Source organism: Arvicanthis niloticus, chromosome 8 (genome assembly GCF_011762505.2).
Source record: "Arvicanthis niloticus isolate mArvNil1 chromosome 8, mArvNil1.pat.X, whole genome shotgun sequence".
Taxonomy (NCBI): domain Eukaryota; kingdom Metazoa; phylum Chordata; class Mammalia; order Rodentia; family Muridae; genus Arvicanthis; species Arvicanthis niloticus.
Window position 1 is genome coordinate 2295671 of NC_047665.1, and position 23753 is coordinate 2319423.

General features: G+C 47.2%; 1 protein-coding gene and 1 long non-coding RNA gene across 3 annotated transcripts; one reads left to right on the forward strand and one right to left on the reverse strand.

Annotated features, from left to right (window-relative positions):
* Nucleotides 1-315: 315 nt before the first annotated feature.
* Nucleotides 316-23065, forward strand: LOC117713746 (fructose-1,6-bisphosphatase 1). 2 transcript variants are annotated; one of them, XM_034510202.2, is made up of 8 exons: nucleotides 316-403; nucleotides 588-850; nucleotides 12143-12305; nucleotides 14694-14786; nucleotides 16245-16385; nucleotides 18389-18526; nucleotides 20437-20556; nucleotides 22652-23065. In XM_034510202.2, the coding sequence occupies exons 1-8, from the start codon at nucleotides 344-346 to the stop codon at nucleotides 22841-22843; spliced, it is 1170 nt and encodes a 389-aa protein (XP_034366093.2). In that variant the 5' UTR covers nucleotides 316-343; the 3' UTR covers nucleotides 22844-23065. The 2 variants fall into 2 exon arrangements, with proteins under 2 accessions (XP_034366093.2, XP_076794991.1); XM_076938876.1 differs by lacking the exons at nucleotides 316-403; nucleotides 588-850 and adding an exon at nucleotides 11277-11404.
* Nucleotides 11169-14774, reverse strand: LOC143443232 (uncharacterized). Its single transcript, XR_013112003.1, has 2 exons — nucleotides 14635-14774; nucleotides 11169-12673 (listed from the first exon to the last, which is right to left on the reverse strand). It is a non-coding gene; the product is annotated as an uncharacterized LOC143443232 (long non-coding RNA).
* Nucleotides 23066-23753: the final 688 nt, after the last annotated feature.

Below are 23753 nucleotides of genomic sequence, written 5' to 3' on the forward strand. Positions count from 1 at the left end.
GAATAGTTTTTGTGTCTGTAATAGTTTTCTCAGCAGAACACACTTGGAAACTAAGGCTCCCAACAGCTCTCCAACCTAGAAACTTAGAGGAGGCAACAATTAAGGATTCAGAGTGGGTGGGCATGGGAGAACACATTTCTCAGGAGGTGGGTCAGAAGAGAGTGCAGGGAGGAAGAGCAGTGGTTAGGGACTGAAACCAGGTCATCTTGGGCTGAACTACTCAACCTCCCTGAATTTGCTTTGTATTTTAAGTGGGTGGGGGGACGGGGTGGGGAAATGAGAGGGGACGTCCATCACGCCTTCTTCTCTGGCAGGTTATAAGCGGGGACTGACGGAGACCATCATGCAGGTAGCCCAGAGGCAAGGTGGGAGGTGGGACAACAACAGAGGAGGAAGTAGCAAGGTCAGCGTGGCATCCAGGGGAGGGTGCGCGGAACAGAGGGAGGGAGAGGCTTGGAGGACCTTGGCCCGCGGTCAGAACGGCAGTTGGTGGAGGAAGGGAGCTAGGGGGTGTTTCCTAGGATGGGGGGGCGGAGACCTGGAGATTATAGGCTCCCCCAAGACTCAAGTTCTTTAAGCTTCTGCAGACACTGTACGGCCTTCAGTCCTCCCGCTGTGACTATCACCTGTGGGGTCCTCCTGCCTGCACTTTTAGCCAGAACCTGCGCCAGACCCCAGCAATGGCAGACCATGCACCCTTCGAAACGGATATCAGCACCCTGACCCGCTTCGTCACGGAGGAGGGCAGGAAGGCTGGGGGCACCGGGGAGTTGACCCAGCTGCTGAATTCGCTCTGCACCTCGATCAAAGCCATCTCGTCAGCGGTGCGCCAGGCGGGCATCGCACAGCTGTGAGTTAGGCCTCTGGCTGCCGCATCTTGTCCATCAGAGTGCCTGGGGTCTGATTCTCTGGACCCTTGCTGGTAGCCAGTGTGCCATCTGACACCTAAGATTCTGGTCTCTTGCTCTGCTGCACACAAGCCCTCATTGCCCTTTCTCCTAGTGCACAACTGCCCAATCTCTTCTGGTCTCAACTCTTCTTTTCGCTCCTCCCAGCTTCATAGTAAGTGAGTGACTTATCAGTGGCCCACCTGGGCCTCAGAGGGAAAGTGCTAGTACCCGCACCTTTCTCTCCATTTCTCTTTTATCCTCTGTTAAATTGGACCTTTTGGAATTGCAGTCCCAAATTCAGTTTCTAATTCAGTATCATCCTAAACCTAGACAAGTCCCATAAAGAGTATCCCATCACTTGTCAGTCTGGGAGGAAGCCGATGCCCAGCGGTGGTCCACCCAGCACTCCGAGAGCTCCCTCTCTCTGGGGCCAGCTGTAGACTCACCTCCTGAGCACCAAAACCTCTCCTTATTTGCATTAATGCTAGGAGCAGATCTTGCCCAATTATTGAAGAGCTCAAAGACAGGTCAGAAGTAGTAGACTGCTTTTGATAAAGCCAAGGATCCGATCTCCTTCCCCTGAACCATTTGGGGACTTTGTTATGCAGACCCTCCTTTGGGAGCAATAAGAAGGGCCTTTCCAATAAGTTCCCCTGTGGTAGATGATGATGATGGTAGTGGTGATGATGATGATGATGATGATGGATTATTTATTTATTTATTTATTTATTTATTTATTTATTGAGACAGGGTCTCGATATGTAGCTCCTCCTGGTTAGGGGTTAGGGTTAGGGTTTAGAGGTTAGGGTTTAGGGGCTAGGGGTTAGAGGTTAAGGGGTTAGGGGTTAGGGGTTAGAGGTTAAGGAGTTAGGGTTAGGGTTGGGGTTGGGGTTGGGGTTGGGGTTGGGGTTGGGGTTAGGGTTAGGGTTGGGGTTAGGGTTAGGGTTAGGGTTAGAGACAGTGTCTCACTATGTAGCTCCTACTGTACTGGAACTCACTGTGAGTAGACCAGGCTGGCCTTGAACTCAGAGATCAGCCTGTCTCTGTATCCTAAGTGGGGATTAAAAGCATGAAGCACCACATCTAGCATGGTGGATGATTTCAGTGCTCTGATCTGCAGTTTGTACTGTAGGTAGGAGCAAATGAGGAAACATAGAGTCTCAGAACACCTTCATTTTTTTGAAACTACACAACACTTTTGTGCTTTGTTCTGGCCTGAGCACATGTTTGGGATCTAACTGATTTTCATACAACTGAATGGAACCTGGGTTTTCAGGTTATCTGTGTACTTTATAACATTTATCATACTTTTTAAATATTTTCTATGTGCAATGCAGAACTGCTATGTGAGGTTTGTAGCTAACTTGAACCTATAATCCTTTGAAATGGATTTTTAAATGCTTCTCCAACAGTGTGACCTGTGTTATCTATGTTATTATCTGTGTTATTTATCTCTGAAAACCTCTGGTTCTACTGTGCAGCTTGGTGGAGAGAATCCCCAAGCATAAACACCTGGTGACACTTAGTTTTAGATGGCACGCAGGGCTGGGTCTTGCTAGAGAAAGCTAGGAACAGGTATGTTAGAGGTGATGACTCCCTCACTGTTTTGTTCTTAGCCCTAAGGAGTCTTCCAGCCAGCACACCCAGGTAAAAGTCTCACTTCAGATTAAATTTACAGCTCAAGGATTTAACTCTCTCAGAACCTGGGGCCTTTGTGAAAGGCAACAGTTGCCATTTCTTATATTAGTTTAAAAATGCACCAGTACTTGTCACAACCCTAAATCAGCCTCGAGATAGCTGGCTTTTTAACTCGCCTCTCAGATAATGGTAGTGGGGTTAGGTGGAAGGTGCTAATTTTGGCAAAGAAGAGACGTGTACTAATAGACTAGATAGATGGTCATGGCACCAGCTTTGAAAATGTCATCCCAGATTCCTTAAGTAAGGAGTTGCACCCATTGACAAAGACACCAAGCCATTCAAAAGATAGAAGGAAAAGGACCCCCCCCCCCCGCCCCACACAGATCCATGCCAAATTCCTGGGGTACCCACTGTTAATTTTTCTTGGTTATTTTCTTGGACACTTTTTTATGCTCATGTAAATGTCTACATGAACATGCATTTATACATTCCTACGTAGCTTGCAAATAAAATTGGACTATACTTACTGTTTTTCTCCAGCTATATAATGAACATTCTCTGTCACCAGGACGTGACAATCCACCACCTCCTTTTAAACTGCTCCTCCATCTTCACAACAATTCTCTAAGGTTGAAGAGCAGCTGTCCCTATCTTACAATAGGGGAAACTGAGGCTCCCAGATGCTTCACCATCTAGTCTATTAGTAATGGAACCCTTCTGTAGCTTGGGGGCATTTAAGTCCTCACTACTATGGCTATTACAGTGGTAGACAGGTGTTGATGCTGGCGGAGAGAAGAACTTGGATCCTGTGGAACAGGAAGCATCTGACTATTCACAGGATGATATGTAGTCGGACCACTAGCAGCCAGATGAGATCTCAAGACAGGCCCTCAATTAGGCTCATTTGGGCTTTGATGTGTTGGATGAAGAGCCCACAAAGGGCTTATTAAGGCTGCCAGTTGGCCTTAGAAGAGCGTTCACCCAGAGGGATGGGACGGCCAAAGATCTGCGAGAATCCCCACTAAGACTGATTTCAGCCCTGATGTCTCACAGCAAAATCAGCAGAGGTGTAATGGTGGGTCAGGCTGCTCCTCTACCTCAGTCAACCTCAAAGTTACCACTGTTAGTCATTTCCACTGCTCCACATGACGTGACGTTCAATGATGTATGATATATGACATATGACATATGATTTATATGATGATATAATAATATAAATATAGAATATGATATCTTGAGGCAGCATCTCATACAGCCCAGGTCAGGTTCTGGAGAAGGGAAGGCTAGGAGTGTGGAATTGGAGAAGACATGGAAAATGGGTGAAAAAGATGAAATGAGCAAAGCTTTTGTAGCAGAGATGGCAGGGGTGTGGTGTGGATTTGATCTGAACGGCAATGAGGGTTGCTCTCAAAGAGCTGGCTTCACATAACAAACCAGAGTAGAATCATGCCACCAAAGACCGAGGCAATACAAACCCACGAACGCAATCAAGGAGATGTTGACTTCTAGAGGCTCGGGAGAAGTGCAGGGGTGTGGCACCTTGGAAACCTTGGCTTAGGCTATTGTAGAAATGCCTAAGTCACAGTCTGGGGCATCTAGGCCCCTTGGCACCTTTGCCCCGAGGCAGAGGGGAAGAGGAAGAGAACATAAGGACTGGGTTTAGAAAAGCAGGGGGATGCAGAACCCAAGAGCCCACTTCAGACAACAGGAGCTAGGCTTAAATTTCTAGGGCTGCCATTTAATTTAGGTGGTGATATGAGTGGATGGATGGTAAAGCATCTGAGAGCCTCAGTTTCCCCTATTGTAAGACAGGGACAGCTGCTCTTCAACCTTAGAGAGCCAGCCGTTGTGAAGATGGAGGAGCTTACTAATCACATCCAGCTGTCACCGTTGCCTTCCTGGAGACTTTTTATTGATTTCTGCTGTAAACTGTTTCGTTTGTGCTTCGCCTGCATTCTGTTTTGCAGCCACACACACGCATATCAGCTGGAATATATTTCAGGTTACAACATCTGGAAAAGTCGTGCGTGTGTGCGTGCGTGCGTGCGTGCGTGCGTGCGTGCGTGCAGGTCAGAGCCAAACCTTTGTTGTTGTTTCTCAGAGGCTGTCTACCTTGTTTGTTGAGACAGTGTTTCTCATTGGCCTGCAGTTTACTTACTGGTTAGGCAAGGCAAGCTGCCCAGTGAGCTCCTGGGATCTGCCTGTCTCTGCCTCCCCTGGGCTGAGTGACATCACAATTGTGTGCCACAATGCTCTGCTTTTGAAAACACGGGTTCTAGGAACTGAGTTCAGACACTTTGCTTATGTGTCAAACACATTACCAACTGACTTATTCTATTTGGAAAATGTGGGACTGTAAAATTCCCATGATCCAGTGGATGGCCCCATATCCCTGCACATGTGAGCACAGCACGGGATACTAATACTAATACTAATAAATAATGACATGAAGTCAGAAAAACATTTCGGGGAATGTGGAGAAAGAATGTTCGTATTTTGTTGTATACGTGTATGAGATTTTCAAAAATAAAAAAAAAATTAAAATATCAAAGCTGTTGAAGGCCTCCATTCTTCTGTGAACATTTTTAGTCTGCGTATAAAATACTAGAGGCTTCATGGGCTCCTGCAGTGCTAGAAATCATACGCGAACTTTGCATAAAATCCTAGTACTTAATCCAAACTTTCGAAGATTTAAACACATTGAGCAAATTAACCCACACTCTAAGGTATTCGATTATTCTATTAATTAAAATAGTTTATATCTTTAAGAACTTGAGTAAAATGTTGAGTTTGACAGTATAAGTAAGAGATGAGATTTACAAAGCACTTTTTTTTTTTTTTTTTTTTTTTTTGGTTTTTCGAGACAGGGTTTCTCTGTGTAGCCCTGGCTGTCCTGGAACTCACTCTGTAGACCAGGCTGTCCTCGAACTCAGAAATCCACCTGCCTCTGCCTCCCAAGTGCTGGGATTACAAAGCACTTCTTAATGCTAATTTTAGTCCATGGACTCCAGGAAGAGAATGCTTGTTTCCAGAGGTCTAAGGGCAGGCCCTGGTCTAAGGCTCTTGGCAACACACTTCCTCTACTCTAACTGCTTCAGCTGAAGGCCAGATGATTGCAGTGGAGCTGTAGTAAAACGTCACAGGACCTTACAGGAGCGGTTCTCTTCCTCATGCCATTGACTTGTGATGACAACCCTGTGTCAGTCGGCCATCCTCTTAGAATTTAGTGAATTTGCTGAAGTTGTTTAGAACCTGTCTCTCACCCATCCAGCGACAGTCACTTGCTTAGCAATTGCTCTGGGGGTCTGTTAAGAACAATCTTGGCTGTCATTTTAGGGAATCCGACGTGCCAAGGGACATGTCTGTAGGCCAGGTATGTCAAGCTTCCTGTTTCTGGCTAAGTTTATATTGATGAGCTTAGCCAGGGAGTTTTAGACAAACTGACAGGGATCACATACTTGGTAGAAGGAACATAGAGAATCTGAATGCGGGTCTTTGTGCTGCTGACTTTTTTCTAGGACCTCACCTGCTCCTTAGCATGGATGTGCTAATGTTGGCAGAAACAGATGGAGTAGGACGATGATAGTTCTTAACTGTCTATACAGGGGTATTATTTAGAGCCTTTGGCCCCTATCAACTAATTGCCCACCCTCCCTACGTACCATGAAGCTGATGTCTGTATTCCCATGTTACAGTTGAAGGACAAGACACCAGAGGCATGAAGTGACTTATACAGGGCCACTAAGCATGTAGTACAGCTGGGTTTGGAATCTTGGTCGTCTAGAGTTCCAGCCTGTAGCTTTGAATGTCACCTCCTGTGCGGCACTTTGGTTTTGCTCCTGGAGTTAGGGATATGAGCTGAAGGAAATACTCTTTTGTTCAGGCTCAAGAACTGTGGATTCTCAGATGTGCCTGTTCTGTGTAAGGTCTGTTCCTTTATCGAAATGAATCCCCTCAGCAGTTACCTTGCACCCCTGAAGTGCTGGTTCTGGAGTCAGATTTCACCAGAAACAAAGCAGGCTGCCACTTCCCCCAGGAAGAGGCCTGCATGGAGAGAGTAGCTCTTAGGCTGGCCCAGCCCATCAAGATACAACACAGAGATTTCAAAATGGATAAGTCACTGTGATGCATTGGTCATTGTTATCTTTTCTATCTTGAAGTGCTAACTCTGAGGAGGTCTATATGCAAATGTACTGGGGCTTGAACTCTGCCTTCTGCACGGTTGGGCATTTACAGTCTATTGCCCACATTAGTAGCCAGTGGTTCTCGGGCCTGGGCAGGTACCCTACCCTTTTGCTTTCTGCCCAGTGCTTCCCAGGGAGGCCTCAAGCTATTTTGTATCCACTGTGCTTTGACATTTGTTCTTTGAGACCCAGCAAAAGAGAGCTGGGGAGCAGCTTGAGATGTTGCCTTTATCTTCTGAAGTAACTCCCATTAGGACTCCCTGCAGCGGGAGGGAGCCGTGGCCCCATGGAAACAGCTGGTACTGACTAGAGTTACACTGGGGAGGGGGTGGGGCTGCAGAAGGGTCTGGACCTAGACACATCTGCCTGGCTGAAGCCCTTGCTATCGTCATTCTCTGTGCTCAGGTGTCTCTCATTGCTAGCAGGGCCCAGCTGGCCTCAGGAAAAGCTTCTGTGGTCAGGAAAACTTCATTTACCACCCTGATCTGGTCTCAGAGAACCAAAGTGAGCCAGGTGGTGTGTAAGGGGCTTCATCCCACCAAAGGCAGCTGGTGACACCCCTCCCACTCACAGATGCTGGTGTGGAAGTTCCCTGCAGAACATGGAGGGCCCTCCCTCCCACTCCCAAGTCCTCCTGAAGTCTGCCTAAAGCTTGAGAGGTTACAGCCAATTCCTTCTCTAAATCCTGGTTCAGTGGGTCAGACAGGCTCCAAGAGTCACATGTGTTGTGGAGACCCCTGCTTCTCTATCCTTCAAGGCTTGAGGAAGGATGACCAAGCCCCTTCAGAGACTAATAATTTCTGGGGGAAGGAGTGTTGGTGCATATCTGGAATTGTATGGAGAAGATAAACTCCATGTGTGTGGTGAATATTTTTTTCTTTTTCCAATAATTTTTTAACGTTATTCACTTTACATCCTTATCCCGGCCCCCCTCCTCTCCTCCAATCCTACCCTTATAGATTTCTAACCCCATTGCTCCCTCCCCTTCTAAGAGAAAGAGGAGACCCCCTTGGGTACCACTTTACCCTGAGATATCTAGTCCTAACAGGACTAGACATATCCTTTCCCACTGAGGCCCAACTATGCAGTCCAAGTAGGGGGAAGGGGATCCAATGGAGGGAACAGAGACCAAGACAGCCCCCACTCCATTCGTTAGAGGTTCCACAGGAACACCAAGCTGCACAGTTGCTACAAATGTGCAGGGGAGCTATGTCTAGTTCCCTGGTTGGTAGCCCAGGCTCTGAGTGACCCCATTGGCCCAGGTTAGTTGACACTGTAGGTCTTCTTGTGGTATCCTTGACCCTCTGAAATGCTCACTTCTATCCCTCACTCTTCTATAAGACTCCCTGAGCTCTGCCTGATATTTGGCTGTGGGTCTCTGCATCTGTTTCCTTCCGGTGTTGGATGAAGCCTCTCAGAAGGCAGTTATGCTAGGTTCCTGTCTGCAAGCATAGCAGATTACCACTGATACTGTCTGGAGTTGTTCTCTCACATGAGATGGGTCTCAAGTTGGGGCAGTCATCGGTTGGCTGTTCCCTCAGTTTTTGCTCTGTCTTTATCCCTGCACATCTTGTAGGCAAGGTTAATTTTGGGTTGAAGGTTTTGTGTAGATTGCTGTTCCTCTCCCTCTTTTGGAAGTACTGCCTGGCTACAGGAGGTGACCACTTCAGTCTATATCTCCCTCTGGTAGAAATTTCAGCTACTACCCTCCAATAGACTCTCCAGTCCCAGACTCCCAGCTAGTTTCAGACAGGCTTCCCACTGATTTCCATTCTCACTTTCAGCATCTCCTGCCCCGTTTCCCCACACCTGAGTGATGGGTGATTTTCATTGTCAGCCTGACTGGATCTAGAAACATGGGGGTTGGTGAGGTGCGGTTCTGAATGTTCGGAGGAGGGCATTTCCAGAAAGGTTACCTCAAGTGGGATGCGGATGGCACCACCCTGTGGGCCAGGGCCCAGGTGGACAGAAACAAAGCCAGCTAAGAGCTGGTGCTCTTCCGCTCCCTGTTCCCGTGAGCCATGGTGCAAAGTCACAGGGTTCTGCTTCCAGGATGTTCTATTCTGGCCATGGTACGTGGCTGAACTGTTTCTTGCAGGAGTTTGGTTACAACTACTAGCAAGCAGCTGATACAATGTGTTCTTCAGTTGTTTACTTCCTTGAGGGCTTATTTGTTTAACATGTGTTTGCATGTGGTTACACACATGTCCATGTCTGGCATGAGTATGGAAGACAGAGATCAACTTGCAGAGGTCAGTTCTTTCCTCAGGTTGTCAGTGTTAGCAAAAACCTACACTTTCCTGCTGAACCATCTTGCTGGCCCTTAAGAGTATTAAAAAAAAAAAAAGATTTATTTATTTAATGTATGTGAGTGCACCGTCACTGTCTTTAGACATACATCCCATTACAGACGGTTGTGAGCCACCATGTGGTTTCTGGGAATTGAACTCAGGACCCCTAGAAGAGCAGTCAGTGCTCTTAACTGCTGAGCCACCTCCCCAACCCCCCCTTGAGAGTATTTTTAAGGGATTATTTTTTTTTTCCTCTGTCAAACCTACAAAAGCCTTGACTTCTGGCCCTTCACTGGCCAGTTGTTTCTCCACAGCAGCCTTCCCGAGGCTCTTAGAGTGTGACGAGGACTGCTTTACTCTGACCAGAGTAATGCTGTAGGAAGGAATAGAGGCCTGACTCGCTCAGGCTCTGGGTCCTGAGGCAAAACTTAACTCGGCTACAACCCACACACTGCTCCTGTGACCACAGCATTATATTGACTGGCAACTGGACATGTACTCTCCTGAGCCCAGTGTCTACCTTCAAGTCAGAATCTAAGTACCTGGGCTTGCTCTGGGAAACCCTCACACTTCATGTCCTACAAAAGTTGTACAGTACACCTATGAGTTTAGAGGTTTCTGGAAGAGGCAGACCCTCACTGAGGGAACAAAAAGAGCTCTGATGGATAAGCAGTGTCACCCGGTGGCCACCACACTAAGGTGAATGGGAGTCCTGAAGGTGTTCGGTGAGATTAGTACCTCAGCACAGTGGAGCAACCCTGTGGTGTGTTATTTGGACTGGAAGCATCTCTTCATGGACAGGCAGCAAGCCTCTGTGACTCTTGGCTTCCTGCACACTAGCTCCTCTGTGACCCCAGTGTCATGTCCTCTAAGATCCTGGAGCAAATGCAGACCTTTCAAGCCACCTCTGCTGACACCACTGTAATGCAGGCTCCCGTTATTTATGGTCTTCTCACATGTTGAAGCTGAAAGCTCAAGGGGAAAAAAAAATGAGCAAAGTGGATCCAGCTTCACCACATCTCAGGATCCAGTCATCATGGGAGAAAGACGTCAAAAGTTTTAAAAAGCTACTTCTACAGACGTCTATACAGCACGCAGCCCCTTTCTTCTAGAAAACCGGACTATCTCCTCTGAATTGTTTGAATACCTTTGCTTTGTAGTCATTGCTGTCTGGTTCAGGTTTCTTCAGGGATTTAAAGTATCTTCTCTTTCAAAAACAAAAAATAAAACAACCAACAAACTACTCTAAATTCCATGCAGCTGGAAGCCCGCACTGAGTGCTTTTCTGACCATTGAAATTAATTACCCACCTGCACCCACAACCCCTCTCTCACCTACCACCCCCATTTGGAAACAGCCATTTTCTTGTCTTTTCTCACTGCAATATTAAGCTCCCTGAGGCCAGGGGTCTGGTCTGCCCTGTTTAGCATTGCTGGGCTAGCACAGTAGGTTCCCAGGAAGTTGTTTGTAGGTTTCAAGAAGGCTTGGACTTTTAAGTAGAATGCACGAAGTAACAAGAGCAGGTGGGACTAAAGCCCATGGGAAGGAGCTCCATTCTCCCCACAAACTCACCTTGCTGTGGTGAAAGTTTCAAGGGATCATGTGCCAGGAGCCTAGCCCTCCTTATGCGGGTTGTGTTGAGAAGTGCTGGTACCTTTAAGAGGTGGGGCCCAGTGGAGGTGGCAAGCTGGCCTCACCCCAGGCGCTCTATTGTCATCCACCAGTGAGGTGATGAAGACAAAAGGGTTCTTGTCAAAGCTGATACTATGTTTGCACCTTCCATCTCTCTCATTGGAAGCTCAGTATTGCTTCAGATTCTCCATACATTGTGATAAACTGTAGCAAGGTGCCTGTCTGCAGTGCCCAAGTCCTAATCCTTTTCCTGGGTTTCCTCATCTACTCTACTCTGCTGCAACTTTTCAAGATCCCCAGAATTGTTCCCATCTGTATCCCTGAGGTGCCAAGGGCTGGCTGTGCTGAGTGTTCGTTCTCTCTCTCTCTCTCTCTCTCTCCCTCTCTCTCTCCCTCCCTCCCTCCCTCCGTGTGTGTGTGTGTGTGTGTGTGTGTGTGTGTGTTCTAATCGCAGCCTCACATGGGAGTTACCGTTCCCTCTGTGCACACAGGGAAGAGAGGGAGGAGACTCAGAGACCAGGGATTCACAGAGCTGAGGGTTTGCCATTGGCATCTTTATGCTCCAGTACCATTGTTCCCTTTCTGATTTAACAGTGGTCATGATGGTAGCAACTTCAAACTAGAGGGAGGAAAGCTGTGAGCATGGGTCCCGTGAAGGAGAAGCGCCAGAGATGGTGATTCCCCAGCAAGTGTCCAGATACCCTTTCCACCAGTGTGGGCTTCACAGCTGAGTCCAGAAGGAGGCCCAAAGCCAGAGACAGGCTGCCAGGTAATGGGCTGCTTGGTCTTCGTGAAGCAGGAGAGACAAAGCAGGAGAGAAGAGGTAGAGGCTAGAGGGCAGAAAGCTGTTTTTCAGTCTAGAAGAGAGTGACAACCACGGAGGTTGATGCTGACAAATGAGACAACTGGGCCTCTCGTTTGGTCATTTCTATATTGGGCTGTCCTTTGCCAAGCCACACAGAAGCAATTTGGATTTGGGGGATAGGGGTATGTTCTCAGCAGTTGAAGCAAGGGACTGGGACTGTAGCTCAGTTGGCTGAGTGCTTGTGTAATGCGCACAAAGCCCTGGATTCCATCCTCAGTTCCTATAGTTTGGGTGTGGAGGTGGAAGCAGGAGGATCAGAAGTTCAAGGTCATATTCTATTATATAAAGAGTTCAAGGCAATGACAACCAGATCCTGGGAAACACAGTAGATATCTCGGGGTGCCAGCATGCACCTGCCCACTTCCAGCTCTACGGCTGAACCCTCACATCCACTCTGTCCTGCGCCTCCTTCCTGTGTCTTTTTTCAACCTTCATCGATGATCACCTGCCTCCCCTGCATTCAAACAGGCCAGGCTGCATTCTGGATGAACGTCTTGGGTTCTGGGAATTCTGCAATGACTGACATGCTGAACCGGGCTAGCCTGGCATGTCTGCTTTCCTTCCTTCCAGATCCACTCGTGGTTGCTCTCAGCGAGGTTCTGGTAGCCTTGGGTCATTTTCTGTGGTTTTTCTTCCCTCTAGCTATGGTATCGCTGGCTCAACCAATGTGACTGGGGATCAAGTGAAGAAGCTAGACGTCCTTTCCAATGACTTGGTGATCAACATGCTGAAGTCATCCTACGCTACCTGCGTTCTTGTGTCTGAAGAAGATACAGATGCCATCATCATAGACCCTGAGAAGAGGGTGGGTCTGTGTTCACACCTCGGAAGGCTTGTCTGTGGCCATTTTTCTTCTCAACTTCTAGGAAAATTTTATTCACTTCTCTAAGCTAGATTTCCGGTGATTACCAAGTTCTCTCTGTTCTGTCTTTCCACCATCCCATCTCAAACCTCTTCTTTTACCATAGTCCCAGAGGTTCCATTGATGTTGCTTTCCCCGTCTCTCCAGGGTGTGTCCCCATCACTGCTGTGTTAAGGGATTGTTAAAGCCTGGCTTCTGGTACTTGCCTGTTCATTATGACCAGCCTTCATGTTAGACCCACCGCCAAGCTGAGCTGCCTCCATTTTTCCATCTCTGGCTCAGGCACTGGGATTCTTCGGTGCTCAGATTGCCTTGTGAGGGCAGAGAACAAGCATTAGTCTGTATGTCCCAGAGTCTAGCCCCACACCAGTATGCTGTAGGACTCAGTGATAGATGTGCTGGAGGAGGATGGAGCAGCTGCTGGCGACTGAGGGCATGGAAGAGTACAACTGGGAAAGAAAATGAGATTAAATGTCCTGCTTATGTTGACCTTAGCAAGAGGCAGAAGGCAGCCCAGAGTGGCCTGCTCTACAGCCCTTGTAAAACATCACTACATGCCACAGAAGTCCCTGATCTTCTCTGAAGTGTTGGCCGGTTCTCCAGCACTGTCCCCCCACCCCCACCCCTCCACCCCGGGGGCGACTCGCCATTACAGCGGCTGCCGTCTCAATTCCCAGTCTACAGTTTCCTGCATCCATGGAAATGACTTGTTAAAGAACAGGCAATGAGGGAGTTCCCTGACTCTGGGAGAGCGTTAAATACCCCTCCACAACTAAAGAGTCTGAATTGGAGGTGGGAATGTCCCAGTGATGAGCTGGTAAACTGACTCCCCTGAAAAATGTCTCCAATCTGTTGAACTTATCGAACTTAGTGGCATAAATGTTTGGTCTGGCCTGCCTGCACGCTGTCAATGTGGTGTCACCGACAGAGCTCTGAAGAGCCTGATCAACGAGCTCTCATGAGTTGGAGCTGGCCAACCCGAGTGCCGCTGCCGCAGAGGGCCACTTCCTTCAGGAGTCATAGCAGGGGTTTTGTTGAGAAATCTATGCAGGACAGTCTAGAGTACCCATAGAGAAAGTCAATAAAAGAGCCGGTGGCCAATGAGCTGAGGCAGAAAATAGGAGGTGGGACACTGGCAGGAAGAGAGAGGATTCTGGGAAACAGTGAGAGATAAAAGAGAGCTGCTGGGGAAGCCAAGAGAGTTGAGACAGGAGATGGACTGAGGAGACATAAGCTAGCGGATAAATGAACCCAGGGAGACACGAAGGAAGAATCGGGCCAGGACTGAAGGAGAGGTAACTAACCACATGGTAGACGTAGAATAGTTTAAATAGGTTAAATAAAGTCATGAGCTAGTCAGGGAATGAGCTAAAGCTTATGCCAAGGGATTTAACAATAACCAATTAATCTCAGAGTCTGGGAAGAAAAACGGATAAGAATATGCTTGCAAATGGTGCCTAACATGGGGCGCCATTTCTAATAATAATTTTAATAATCCGTTTTTCCCTCTCCCAATTCCTGCTCCTGGAATGATGATTCTGAGATTAAATATTTATTAATAATTGCCTAGGCTGTAAGCTTTGGCTCATTCCCTGACTAATTGATAACTTATTTAACCATTTAAATTATTCTATGTCCCCAACTTGGTTGGTTACCTCTCCTTCAGTCCTAGACCACTTTTTCCTTCTTGTCTCCTCAGCGTCTCCCTCAGTGTTTCCCCCAGTGTCTCTCTGTCTCCCTTAGTGTCTCTCCAAATTCATCTACCTGCTGATATATGTTCATCTCCTCAGTCCATCTCCCTTCTTGTCTCTCTCAGATTTCCCCTCAGTTCTCTGTTATCTCTTACTATTTCCTAGAACCCTCTTTCTTCCGGCCAGTTTCCCACCTTCTGTTTCCTGCCTCAGCTCATTGGCCACCGGCTTCTTTATTATTGATGGGTGATGCTTATCAGAGGGTCTCTCTACAAATGTGAGTGACCGATGTCTTACAAACCTGAGTGCTAAGAATGGCTTCTCATGCTCTGAGGCTTTAAAAGTAAGAGAAAAATGACTAGTTCTGTTTCAAGTCTTTCCTTTGGGGCTGCCAGGACACTCTCAAACCAAATATAATCCAGTCATATCAGTGGGATAGGAAGCCATGATTTAACTATCTGTCTTCTATCACTCTCTACTTTCTATTCTAAATGATATTTTCTCTCCCTGTCTGTCTGTCTGTTCATCCATCTTCTCATACCCCCCAACAGAATATAAATAAATAAGACCATTTTTCTCACCTTGTCCTTTAGAGTCCATTCAATGCATACCTTGTTTGCCTTCTGTTTTCTTTGCCCAGGGCAAATATGTTGTCTGTTTTGATCCCCTGGATGGCTCATCGAACATCGACTGCCTTGTGTCCATCGGAACCATTTTTGGCATTTACAGAAAGGTAAAGTGAAGTAAGGTAAAGTGTACAAAGCCCCTGTCTTTGATCAGAAAATAAGTGTGGAGCATAAAGCTGTGGGGGCTTGAATAGATTTGCAGCAAAGCTTCATTGCTGCCTATACAGCACAAGAAAGATCCACAACACTGCTAAGATACAGTGGTAGAGTGCTGGTGGACAGAGAGGCCATTCCCCTCTTTCAGCTATCTTCTCTCTTTTACAAAAGATGACAAGGCAGATATTGTGACAACCTCCCCAAACCAGCCCGACCTGCCCCCACTGTTTTCTTCTTTAAGCCGAAAGCTTTTTTTCAAAAGTTCTTTTCATACAACACAGAGAACAATACCAAACAAGTCTTTTCACTTGAGACGACCCACCTCTCTCTCAGTCTAGTCTTCCTCTGGTAATTGGCAGAAACAAAAAGTATTTGGTTCCCATAACCAAGAACGGAACTGTAAAAGGAATGATTGTTTGCCCTTGTGAGAAAAAAAAGCCTTAAGGAAACCAACTAACACACACACACACACACACACACACACACACACACACACACACACACGAAAGAAGGAAAGAAAGAAAAAAAAAGAGAAAGAAAGAGAAAAATAAATTTTCTTTTCCTCCCCCAGCCTCTGGTAACCTCAGTCCCTCTCAGGTTCTGTGAGACCAGCTTTAAAATGCGCTCTCACTCTGGGTTATGGGAGGAAATGTGAGCAGCATCTAGCTTGTCCTCTGACGACGCCAGAGAGATGCGATAAACTACGTTTCTGAGAATTTCTTTGCCATGGGACTAACTGACCATGCTGCTCAGTGAGAGTGTGTTTCAGCTGACAACAGCTCACAGAAGCGATTTTCTCATGAGATTTTCTCATGAGACGCTCCACTCGGCCCTGCAGCCCTTTGCTAATCCGTTTAAATAAAGATGGAAAAGGCAGGTGAAAGGTGCTGTGGGCCGGTAATCAGGTTACGTTTATGGAGCTGTCGAGAATGTGTGTTGCTTTTTGGAAGTGATAATGGAGACACGAGGGAATATCAAATTAGGAGGATGTTAAGAGGCTGTTGACTGGAAAGAAAGATCCTGATGCAGAATGATGCGGCCCTTCAGGAAGCTTACTGCAATCAGGACACTGCTAGTGTGTGGAGGGAGGCAACACCTGGGATATCATTAGCATTCATGAAAACAGTGGTTCTCAACCAGTGGGTCCTGACCCCCTTGGGGATTGCCTATCAGATATTGACATTATGATTCACAACAGGAGAAAAAGTACATTTATGAAGCAGCAACGGAAATAATTTTGTGGTTGGGGGTGTCACAACATGAACTGTCATTAATGGGTCACAGTGTGAGGAAGGTTGAGAACCACTGCATCAGGGAACACACCGCCATGGATCCTGTTGATGGCTGAACTGGAAAAAAGGACCACGAAACAAATTGAAAACATGTCTTTGTTTTCTCTTTTGCTCTAGAAAACAGCTGGTGAGCCTTCAGAGAAGGATGCTCTGCAGCCAGGCCGAGACCTGGTGGCAGCCGGCTATGCAGTCTATGGCAGTGCCACCATGTTGGTCCTTGCCATGGACTGTGGTGTCAACTGCTTCATGCTGGACCCGGTGAGACATCTCTCAGGCTGAATGCTTAGCTAGTACCTTCTAGCTTGTACCTGGTGTGTGTGTGTGTGTGTGTGTGTGTGCCACCCAACCTGGATGCTGAGAACTGACCCCAAGTCCTCTGGAAGAGCAGCAAGTGCTGAACCATGTCTCCAGCTCCCTTCTCTTACTCTTCTTCCTTAAAAAGAAAAGAAAACAACAACAAAAACCATACACACAAGGTACAAAGTACAGCAGGTGCCCTCTGTGCGAGGCCTATGAGGGATTGCTTGGGTGTGTCAAACTGCTGTAAATCAGAACATGGACTCTACCTTTGATCTGTGCATGCTTAACAAAACTGCACTTTCACCTTCCTGGGAGCAAGGGGCACTTAATAAACTAAGACTGGAGAGGAGAGTGACACACAAGACAAAATCTCTGCATAAGGCCCCAGGGGAAAACAGGGCAGGTCCCGAGCCCTGAACTTTTAATCTTTAATCTGAGAGAAGAGTACAGCTTCTGAAAGCAGTGATGTCTGCCAAAGTATCGCCTGTCCAGATCTTCCAGTCCCTCCAATAAACGCTTGGTGCCCTCTCTCTTACTTTTGATTTCACAGACATTTGGGAAAAAATTTTAGTCTCTTGACTGCCAATTGATTGCATATAGGCTTGTTGGTGGGTGGGTTTCTGGGTATTCGGGAGCCTCCCTCCCTCCCCAGATACAGATGTTTGCTGGATTAGTGCAGCAGCTGGAATGCTCCCTTGCTGATTGCCAGGGCTCCTTTTGATTTGAACCCATTTGCTTGCTCTCTTTGGAGGCAAGGCTACTCCAGGGAGAGGCTAAGTGTCTTTCTCTTCTTTGTGTCTCCCCTGCAAGGACAAGCTGATGGCTGAGACCCACCTGTGGCTGCAAGTGGGTTTCTAGCAGGCTTCAGTTTTCAATGAGCTTTTATAGCTCCTGTCTTTATATGTAGGAGACCCTCCTTCACCTACTGGGTACTCAGGCTGGGTACCAAGAGGCTGCCTGGGGAGCACAGGTGCCTGAGCTCTGCAGGCAGCTCCAGCTGCTTGCTGTGAGATAGTTTCCTTTTTCAGATGTTTTAGGTGGACATATTTATTTTGTCTTCCTGACTATACAAAGATATTCCTGTAAGTTTGTGGCCCAGGTTTTTAGAAATAGAAACCAGAAGGCACAAAAGTAAAAAAGACTCACTTGCAGTGATACACTCTATGACCTTGGTTAGTTCCCCCTCCTCCTCCTCAGCCCTCCCTAGCCTCAACACCCCTTTGTACCTCCAGGAATGAGTCTTATTCTCACATTCATTCATTCATTCATTGCTAGCACAGCCCCACTTTTCTATTTCACACACTCCTTTCATTCCCGTGTCAGTGGGATTTTTTTTTCTTCATTTTTGACTTCATACATGTATATAATGATTTTGGTCAGTTTCATCCCCTAGATTCTCTCTTTCCCTTGCTAGCCAGTCCTCTCCTACTTTCATGTCTCATGCGTGTGTGTGTGTGTGTGTGTGTGTGTGTGTGTGTGTGTGAGCTTAAATAGGGTTGCTTGTATGGGCACTGGGCATGGGCAGTTAATAGAGGCGTAGGCAACTTATCAATGACCACGACAATGAGGAAAATGGTCCTAGGAACATTAACTGACAATTGTCTTTTATGGAGGGGTAGAGCCTCATGAATCTCTCCCCCATCTATGATTTTGGAGGCAGGGTCCCAAAATGTAGCTCAGGTTTACCCTAAACCCCTTGTCCTCTTGCCTCAGCCTCTCTCGTATTGGGATAAGAGTTGTGCTCTCCCATGTCTGGCCTTGTGGAAATCATTTGCACTCTTAAATCCTGTATCACCCTGTTGATGTTGGCACGCTCTTACTCTCTCTGTTCTTCTTCTCACCACTGGCACCTTTGGCTTCGGTCACTGTGCACTGGGATGAGGTGTGGTCATGTCCCATGCTCTGTTCATGCCCGGGGGAACTTACTGGTCACCTATCTACCTTTCTCCCTTGTTTCAAAGTCCATTGGAGAATTCATTTTGGTGGACAAGGATGTGAAGATCAAGAAGAAAGGTAACATCTACAGCATTAATGAGGGCTATGCCAAGGACTTTGACCCCGCCATCAATGAGTATATCCAGAGGAAAAAGTTCCCTCCGGTGAGTGAGATGGCAGGTGGGACTGGTAGGGTGTTCAGCCCTGGGGGTAGTGTCCTTGAAAGCAAAAGGGACACTTGTCATCGAGAAGGATCTAGACTTCTCTCTTTATGAGAAAATCTACTGATGTGAATTTTATCCTGGAGATGAAGGTGGGAACCATCGGGCCCTAGCTGCTGGGGCTAGAAAGCTTGCTCAGAGACATCAAAACCCGAGTACTATTTCATTTTTATCTCTCAGCATATCAAAATCTGGACAATAACATCAACCAGATGGGTTCGTCTACAACAGTAGAACATTCCTATTTTGGGGCCCCTTGACCTCCAAGTACCGGAGCCTCTGGCCCCAAGTACCAGAGCCCCTGACTCCCAAGTACCTACTATGTGAAGTCTGTACCTTGAAGCCTATGCCTTGGTGAATTTCAGTCTGTTGTATAAAGATGATCAGTGTCAGGCTGGGGAGATGGCTCCGTGGGTAAACTGTGCCTCACAAGCATGGGGACAGGAGATTGGTCCCCCAGGTCCAGCTTTCCCGAGGTCTGCCCATAATACCAGTGTGGGGATCTCCTGAGCGAGTAGTAACCTAAGATCACCAAATCATCAAGCTTTGGGTTTATATGAAAAACCCTGTCTCAGTATCTAAGGTGGAGAGTGATGATGGAAGACACTAGACATCAATCTCTTGCTTCCACATGCAATTACATTCCCATAATCCCTTGTACATAGAAACATGCATACACACCTGCATGTACACCACCAAACACACACACACACACAAACACACACACATATACAGACCAATGGACACACACACACATACGATGGACAGTGTCTACTTTGGTATCTCACTACAGAGGTTACTAATGAATATGAAGATGAAAAATGGCTGATGTCCCAGGCCTCTACAGGGGTGTCTGATTCTGCCTTACCGTTGACAAACTTTTCTGAGGATGCATTCCACATGTTAACATGGCATTCAGGGTCTTCAAAGCTAGCCCCAGGCTTCCTCTCTTGTATGGATTTCTCTCCTTTCCCAAGCACAATCGTCCACACTCATGCGTGCCAGCAGGCCATGTGGCAACAGCCCTTACCTCTCTGCTGTTAAGTCCTGGCTTGTACCAAGTCTTCTCCCACAAAACATACAGCCTTTCACCTGCCTGGTTCTTTAGCTTAACAAAATCCTTGTCAATCTTCAAGTTAAAATTTTCATATTGCCTGTTCCAACCCCATAGCCAGAACCACTCTCCTTGGAAGCTGTTGCAGCCTGCTCTGTCCACAGGTCGGGTTCTAGCAAGCGAGAGAGTCGGGGGAAGAAGGGAGAGAAACTCGAAGAATGGAAAACAACCCAGAGGATCTGTAGTCAAGTCTCCTTTACTCTCTTCAACACACACAATTCCTACTTTACTATACCACCCTACTCCACTACTACACCACCCTTTACAAGGAAATCCTGGGTATTTGTAAGCACAAATAGGAGAACACAGGTGAAAACATTTTACCACGTGCACCATACAGCTGGGGTTACTAAACAGCAAAACAAGCTATGTGGGATAAACAATATATTTATCAGAGTGTGCTTCAGCTGTTATAGGCTTTTGAAAACCAAGTCTTTCATCAGGGTATATGGTTCCAGATGGCTGCAAAGTTGATCCAGCCGCTTTCTGCTAAAGTCAGCTCCCAACAGGAAGCTACTGCCTGAACGTGACCCACTGGGAGAGACATTTAGTATGCCTTGTCCCCATAACTTCCCTTCTTCTCTGGAAAGGGATCTTTATTTCATGTCTAATCCCAGCTCGAAGTGAGCGTTTGTAAGATCCTCGGTAGGTGGCTGTGGAGCAGAGTGAGCATCAGGGCATGCGGAGTATGCCTCTTACCTTCCACAGCCCTAATCTTTTGCTCATGTTAACCTTGTAGGATGGCTCAGCTCCCTTTGGGGCCCGGTATGTGGGGTCCATGGTAGCTGACATTCACCGCACTCTGGTGTATGGAGGGATCTTTCTATACCCCGCCAACAAGAAAAGCCCAAAAGGAAAGGTACGTTCATCCCCCAAAGATGTGAGAGAGAGGCAGTGGGTTTCATTTCTAGCCCTGGGGAGATTTGACTTTATTAGGCCAAAGGTCACAGAGCTGATGAACACTTCTGTACTTGCTAAGACATCTGTGACATGGTCTCTACATGTGAGGCAAAGCCCAGATTGTATCAACTAATGTCCCACGAGGGCCCTGCCAAAGCGATGGCAAAAGAGAATTAATGGAGATCCAGCAGGAGAGCTTCCAGGGGCATGAGTTTGGCTTGGGCAGAATGGGTTCCACTCCTAGAGGGAAATGAAATAGTCTTGTCTCATTACCAAGACAGAAAATCAAATATGCGTTGCAGACAGGTGTGCTTTGATGGCTCCCAAAAGCCCTAAAATAGCTGTAGCTAATGAGCCTGGCATTTCCTACTTGGAAAATAATGTTGTCTGATGAGGGACAAGGCTATGGGGAAACCCAGAGCTTCCAGGTGGATTTTTCTACTGACCGTACTGGTCGTGCTATGGCCCAGTTCCCAGCAGACCCGTGAGGCTAGTGAGCCTTCTAATGCTGGCTGGGGGGAGAGTCTTTTCTTCCTCATGGAAGGCGATAAAATGCTTCCTTTTCAGATATTCTGTCCTCTTTGCCACCCACCCACCTCTCTCTCTCTCTCTCTCTCTCTCTCTCTCTCTCTTTCTCTTTTTCTCTCTCTCTCCAGTCTCCTGTGGCCCAGAGTGGTTTTGAACTTTCTATGTAGCCAATGGTGACTTTGAACTCCTGATCTTTCTCTTTCTACCTCCTAAAGGCTGGGTGGTGTGAACCACCATGCTGGGTTCTACACAGTACTAATGTTCAGAGTGTTTTGTGATATATATATATATATATATATATATATATATATATATATATATATATATATATATCACACTGCCCTTAAGATGTCAAGAACTGAGACTGCAGGTCTGATGGATCTGCTGGTGGCTCATACGTACCGTGTGCCTCACTGAAAGTCATGTTGCAGCCCAGGAGCGTGCAGCAAGCTAGTTCTCTATCACACTTTCCTCAAGCAACTCACTTTCCTTTTCTTCGATAGCTATGTGGAGATGCCACCCCCCCCCCTTTTCAGGCTTTCAAGTCTGGCCCTGATTCCTGTATGGAATCAGGACTATGTAGCCAACAGACTCAGGAAGCACCATCACAGCTGGTCTCCTCCACAGGCCAACTGCATGAAAATGTACTCAATAAAAAAATTAATATTCAAAAGCAAACACCAAGATATATGGCAGGCAAAATCCCAACCCTGGAGCATTAGGAGGTTTCCAAGAGGAAAGCACAGGGCTGGAGACAATAGTCCACTGTTTGGAGGGGTCGGTCTGCCTTCCAGATGTCTGCAGCCAGACACCACTGTGGATTTTAAAAATGCTTTTAGAACAGACAGAGCTCCATCCAACACACACGGAATCACTCATTAAGTCAGGTCTCTGGCTGTAAAGAGTTGGGAACTGTTAGTGCTGCCAAAATGTCACTCTGTCCCAAATCCAGGTGGTCTGCCTCATGTTTGCCTCAGGTGGCTGGCTAGGCTCTGGCTCCATGAATGGTTTTATTCAACCAACTACCTAATGACTTTTGTCTCAGATGCATTCTGGGGCACAAAGGAACTTTCCTAATTCAAAAGCAGAGAAAGAAAGGGGAGGAGAAGAGGAAGAGGGAGAGGTATCTTGGCAACTCCCGCCAGCTCCTAGGCAGAGCTTTATATTAGAACAAGCTCCCCCAAAGAGTACACAGGGTGGGACCCAGGGCTCAGGCTGAATATGAGGCAGAGGATGGTCTTGTGGGACGAGAGGCCGTTGGGCCTGAGGGGATCTGATGCCCCAGTGTAGGGGAATGCTAGGGTGGGAAGGTGGGAGTGGGTGGGTGGGTGGGGGAACACCCTCATAGAGGCAGGAGGAGGGGGGATGGAATAGGGATTCTGGAGAGGAGACCTGGATAGGGGATAGCATTTGAAATGTAAATAAAGAAAATATCCAATAAAAAGGAGAACAAAAAAGAACAAGCCCCCTAACCCTGATGGAACAGCTTCTGTCTGAGGATCTTGGTCTCTGGTCTTGTTTTCCAGCTGCGACTGCTGTATGAGTGCAATCCCATAGCATACGTCATAGAGAAGGCCGGCGGACTCGCTACCACCGGGAACGAAAATATATTAGACATCGTTCCCACTGAGATCCACCAGAAGGCGCCAGTCATCATGGGGTCCTCCGAGGATGTGCAGGAGTTCCTGGACATCTACAAGAAGCACAAAGGCAAGTGAAGACCGGCCTTGCCTCTGCCCCAGAGCAGAGCTCAGGTGAAGCTACTCCATTCTGACTGTGTGCTGTGTGTTCCCAGAAACAAACCTAACAGTGTGGACAGTTTCACAGCTTAATGCTCTGCGATGCCCAGCGTCACCTCATCCACGTGCTATAATGCCCTATATCAGGTAACATGTATTTTGAGTAGGTGAAAGAGAAATAAATGCATTCTTCCTTTATAACTTTTTTTTTTCAGTGCTTTGTGTCAACATAACATTAGACAACGCGTTCACTCCCTACAACAGCAGTCATATCGGAACCCTGGGTCGGGTCCATTTTATCCACAGTAACATGAAGAGCTGAGGGTCAGTCAAAGCTGCTGGAGGTCCCCAGCCAGTAGGTGGCAGCTGGGCTGGGAGATGAACCCGGGCATCTCGGTCACTTCTCAGGTCATAAACCGAGTCAATGTCACGTCTTTTACGTGCAGTCCCGTTCAGTTTTGGCCGTTTCTGCCCTTCTAGAAATGAGCGAGAGTCCGGCTTCCCAGCCTTCCATGGGTATCTATAACCATCCAAGACATGGTGGCAGTTTATGTTACTATTCAATGGTGCTGCTTATGCAAGAATGGATCGAATAACAAAACTATGTAACCTCTGGGAGGGTCTGGCTGTCGTGATGAAAATGATTGACCGTAAGAACTAAATTTAATGAACTAGATTGTGTGCCAAGTGGGTACTTTTTGAGTCAGGGGGTGGGGCTTTCCTAAGAGGACCTGCCACAGCTGGTGCCATGCAGAAATATGCCTGCTTGGTGTGAGGTCTATTCTGTACACAGTTCATCCCTTCCTGGCTCAGAAGTTCCAGATTATGGTAAATTCTATCAGATGTTAGGAACCCTGTACCCTTGTGAGATATCTCTCTCTCTCTCTCT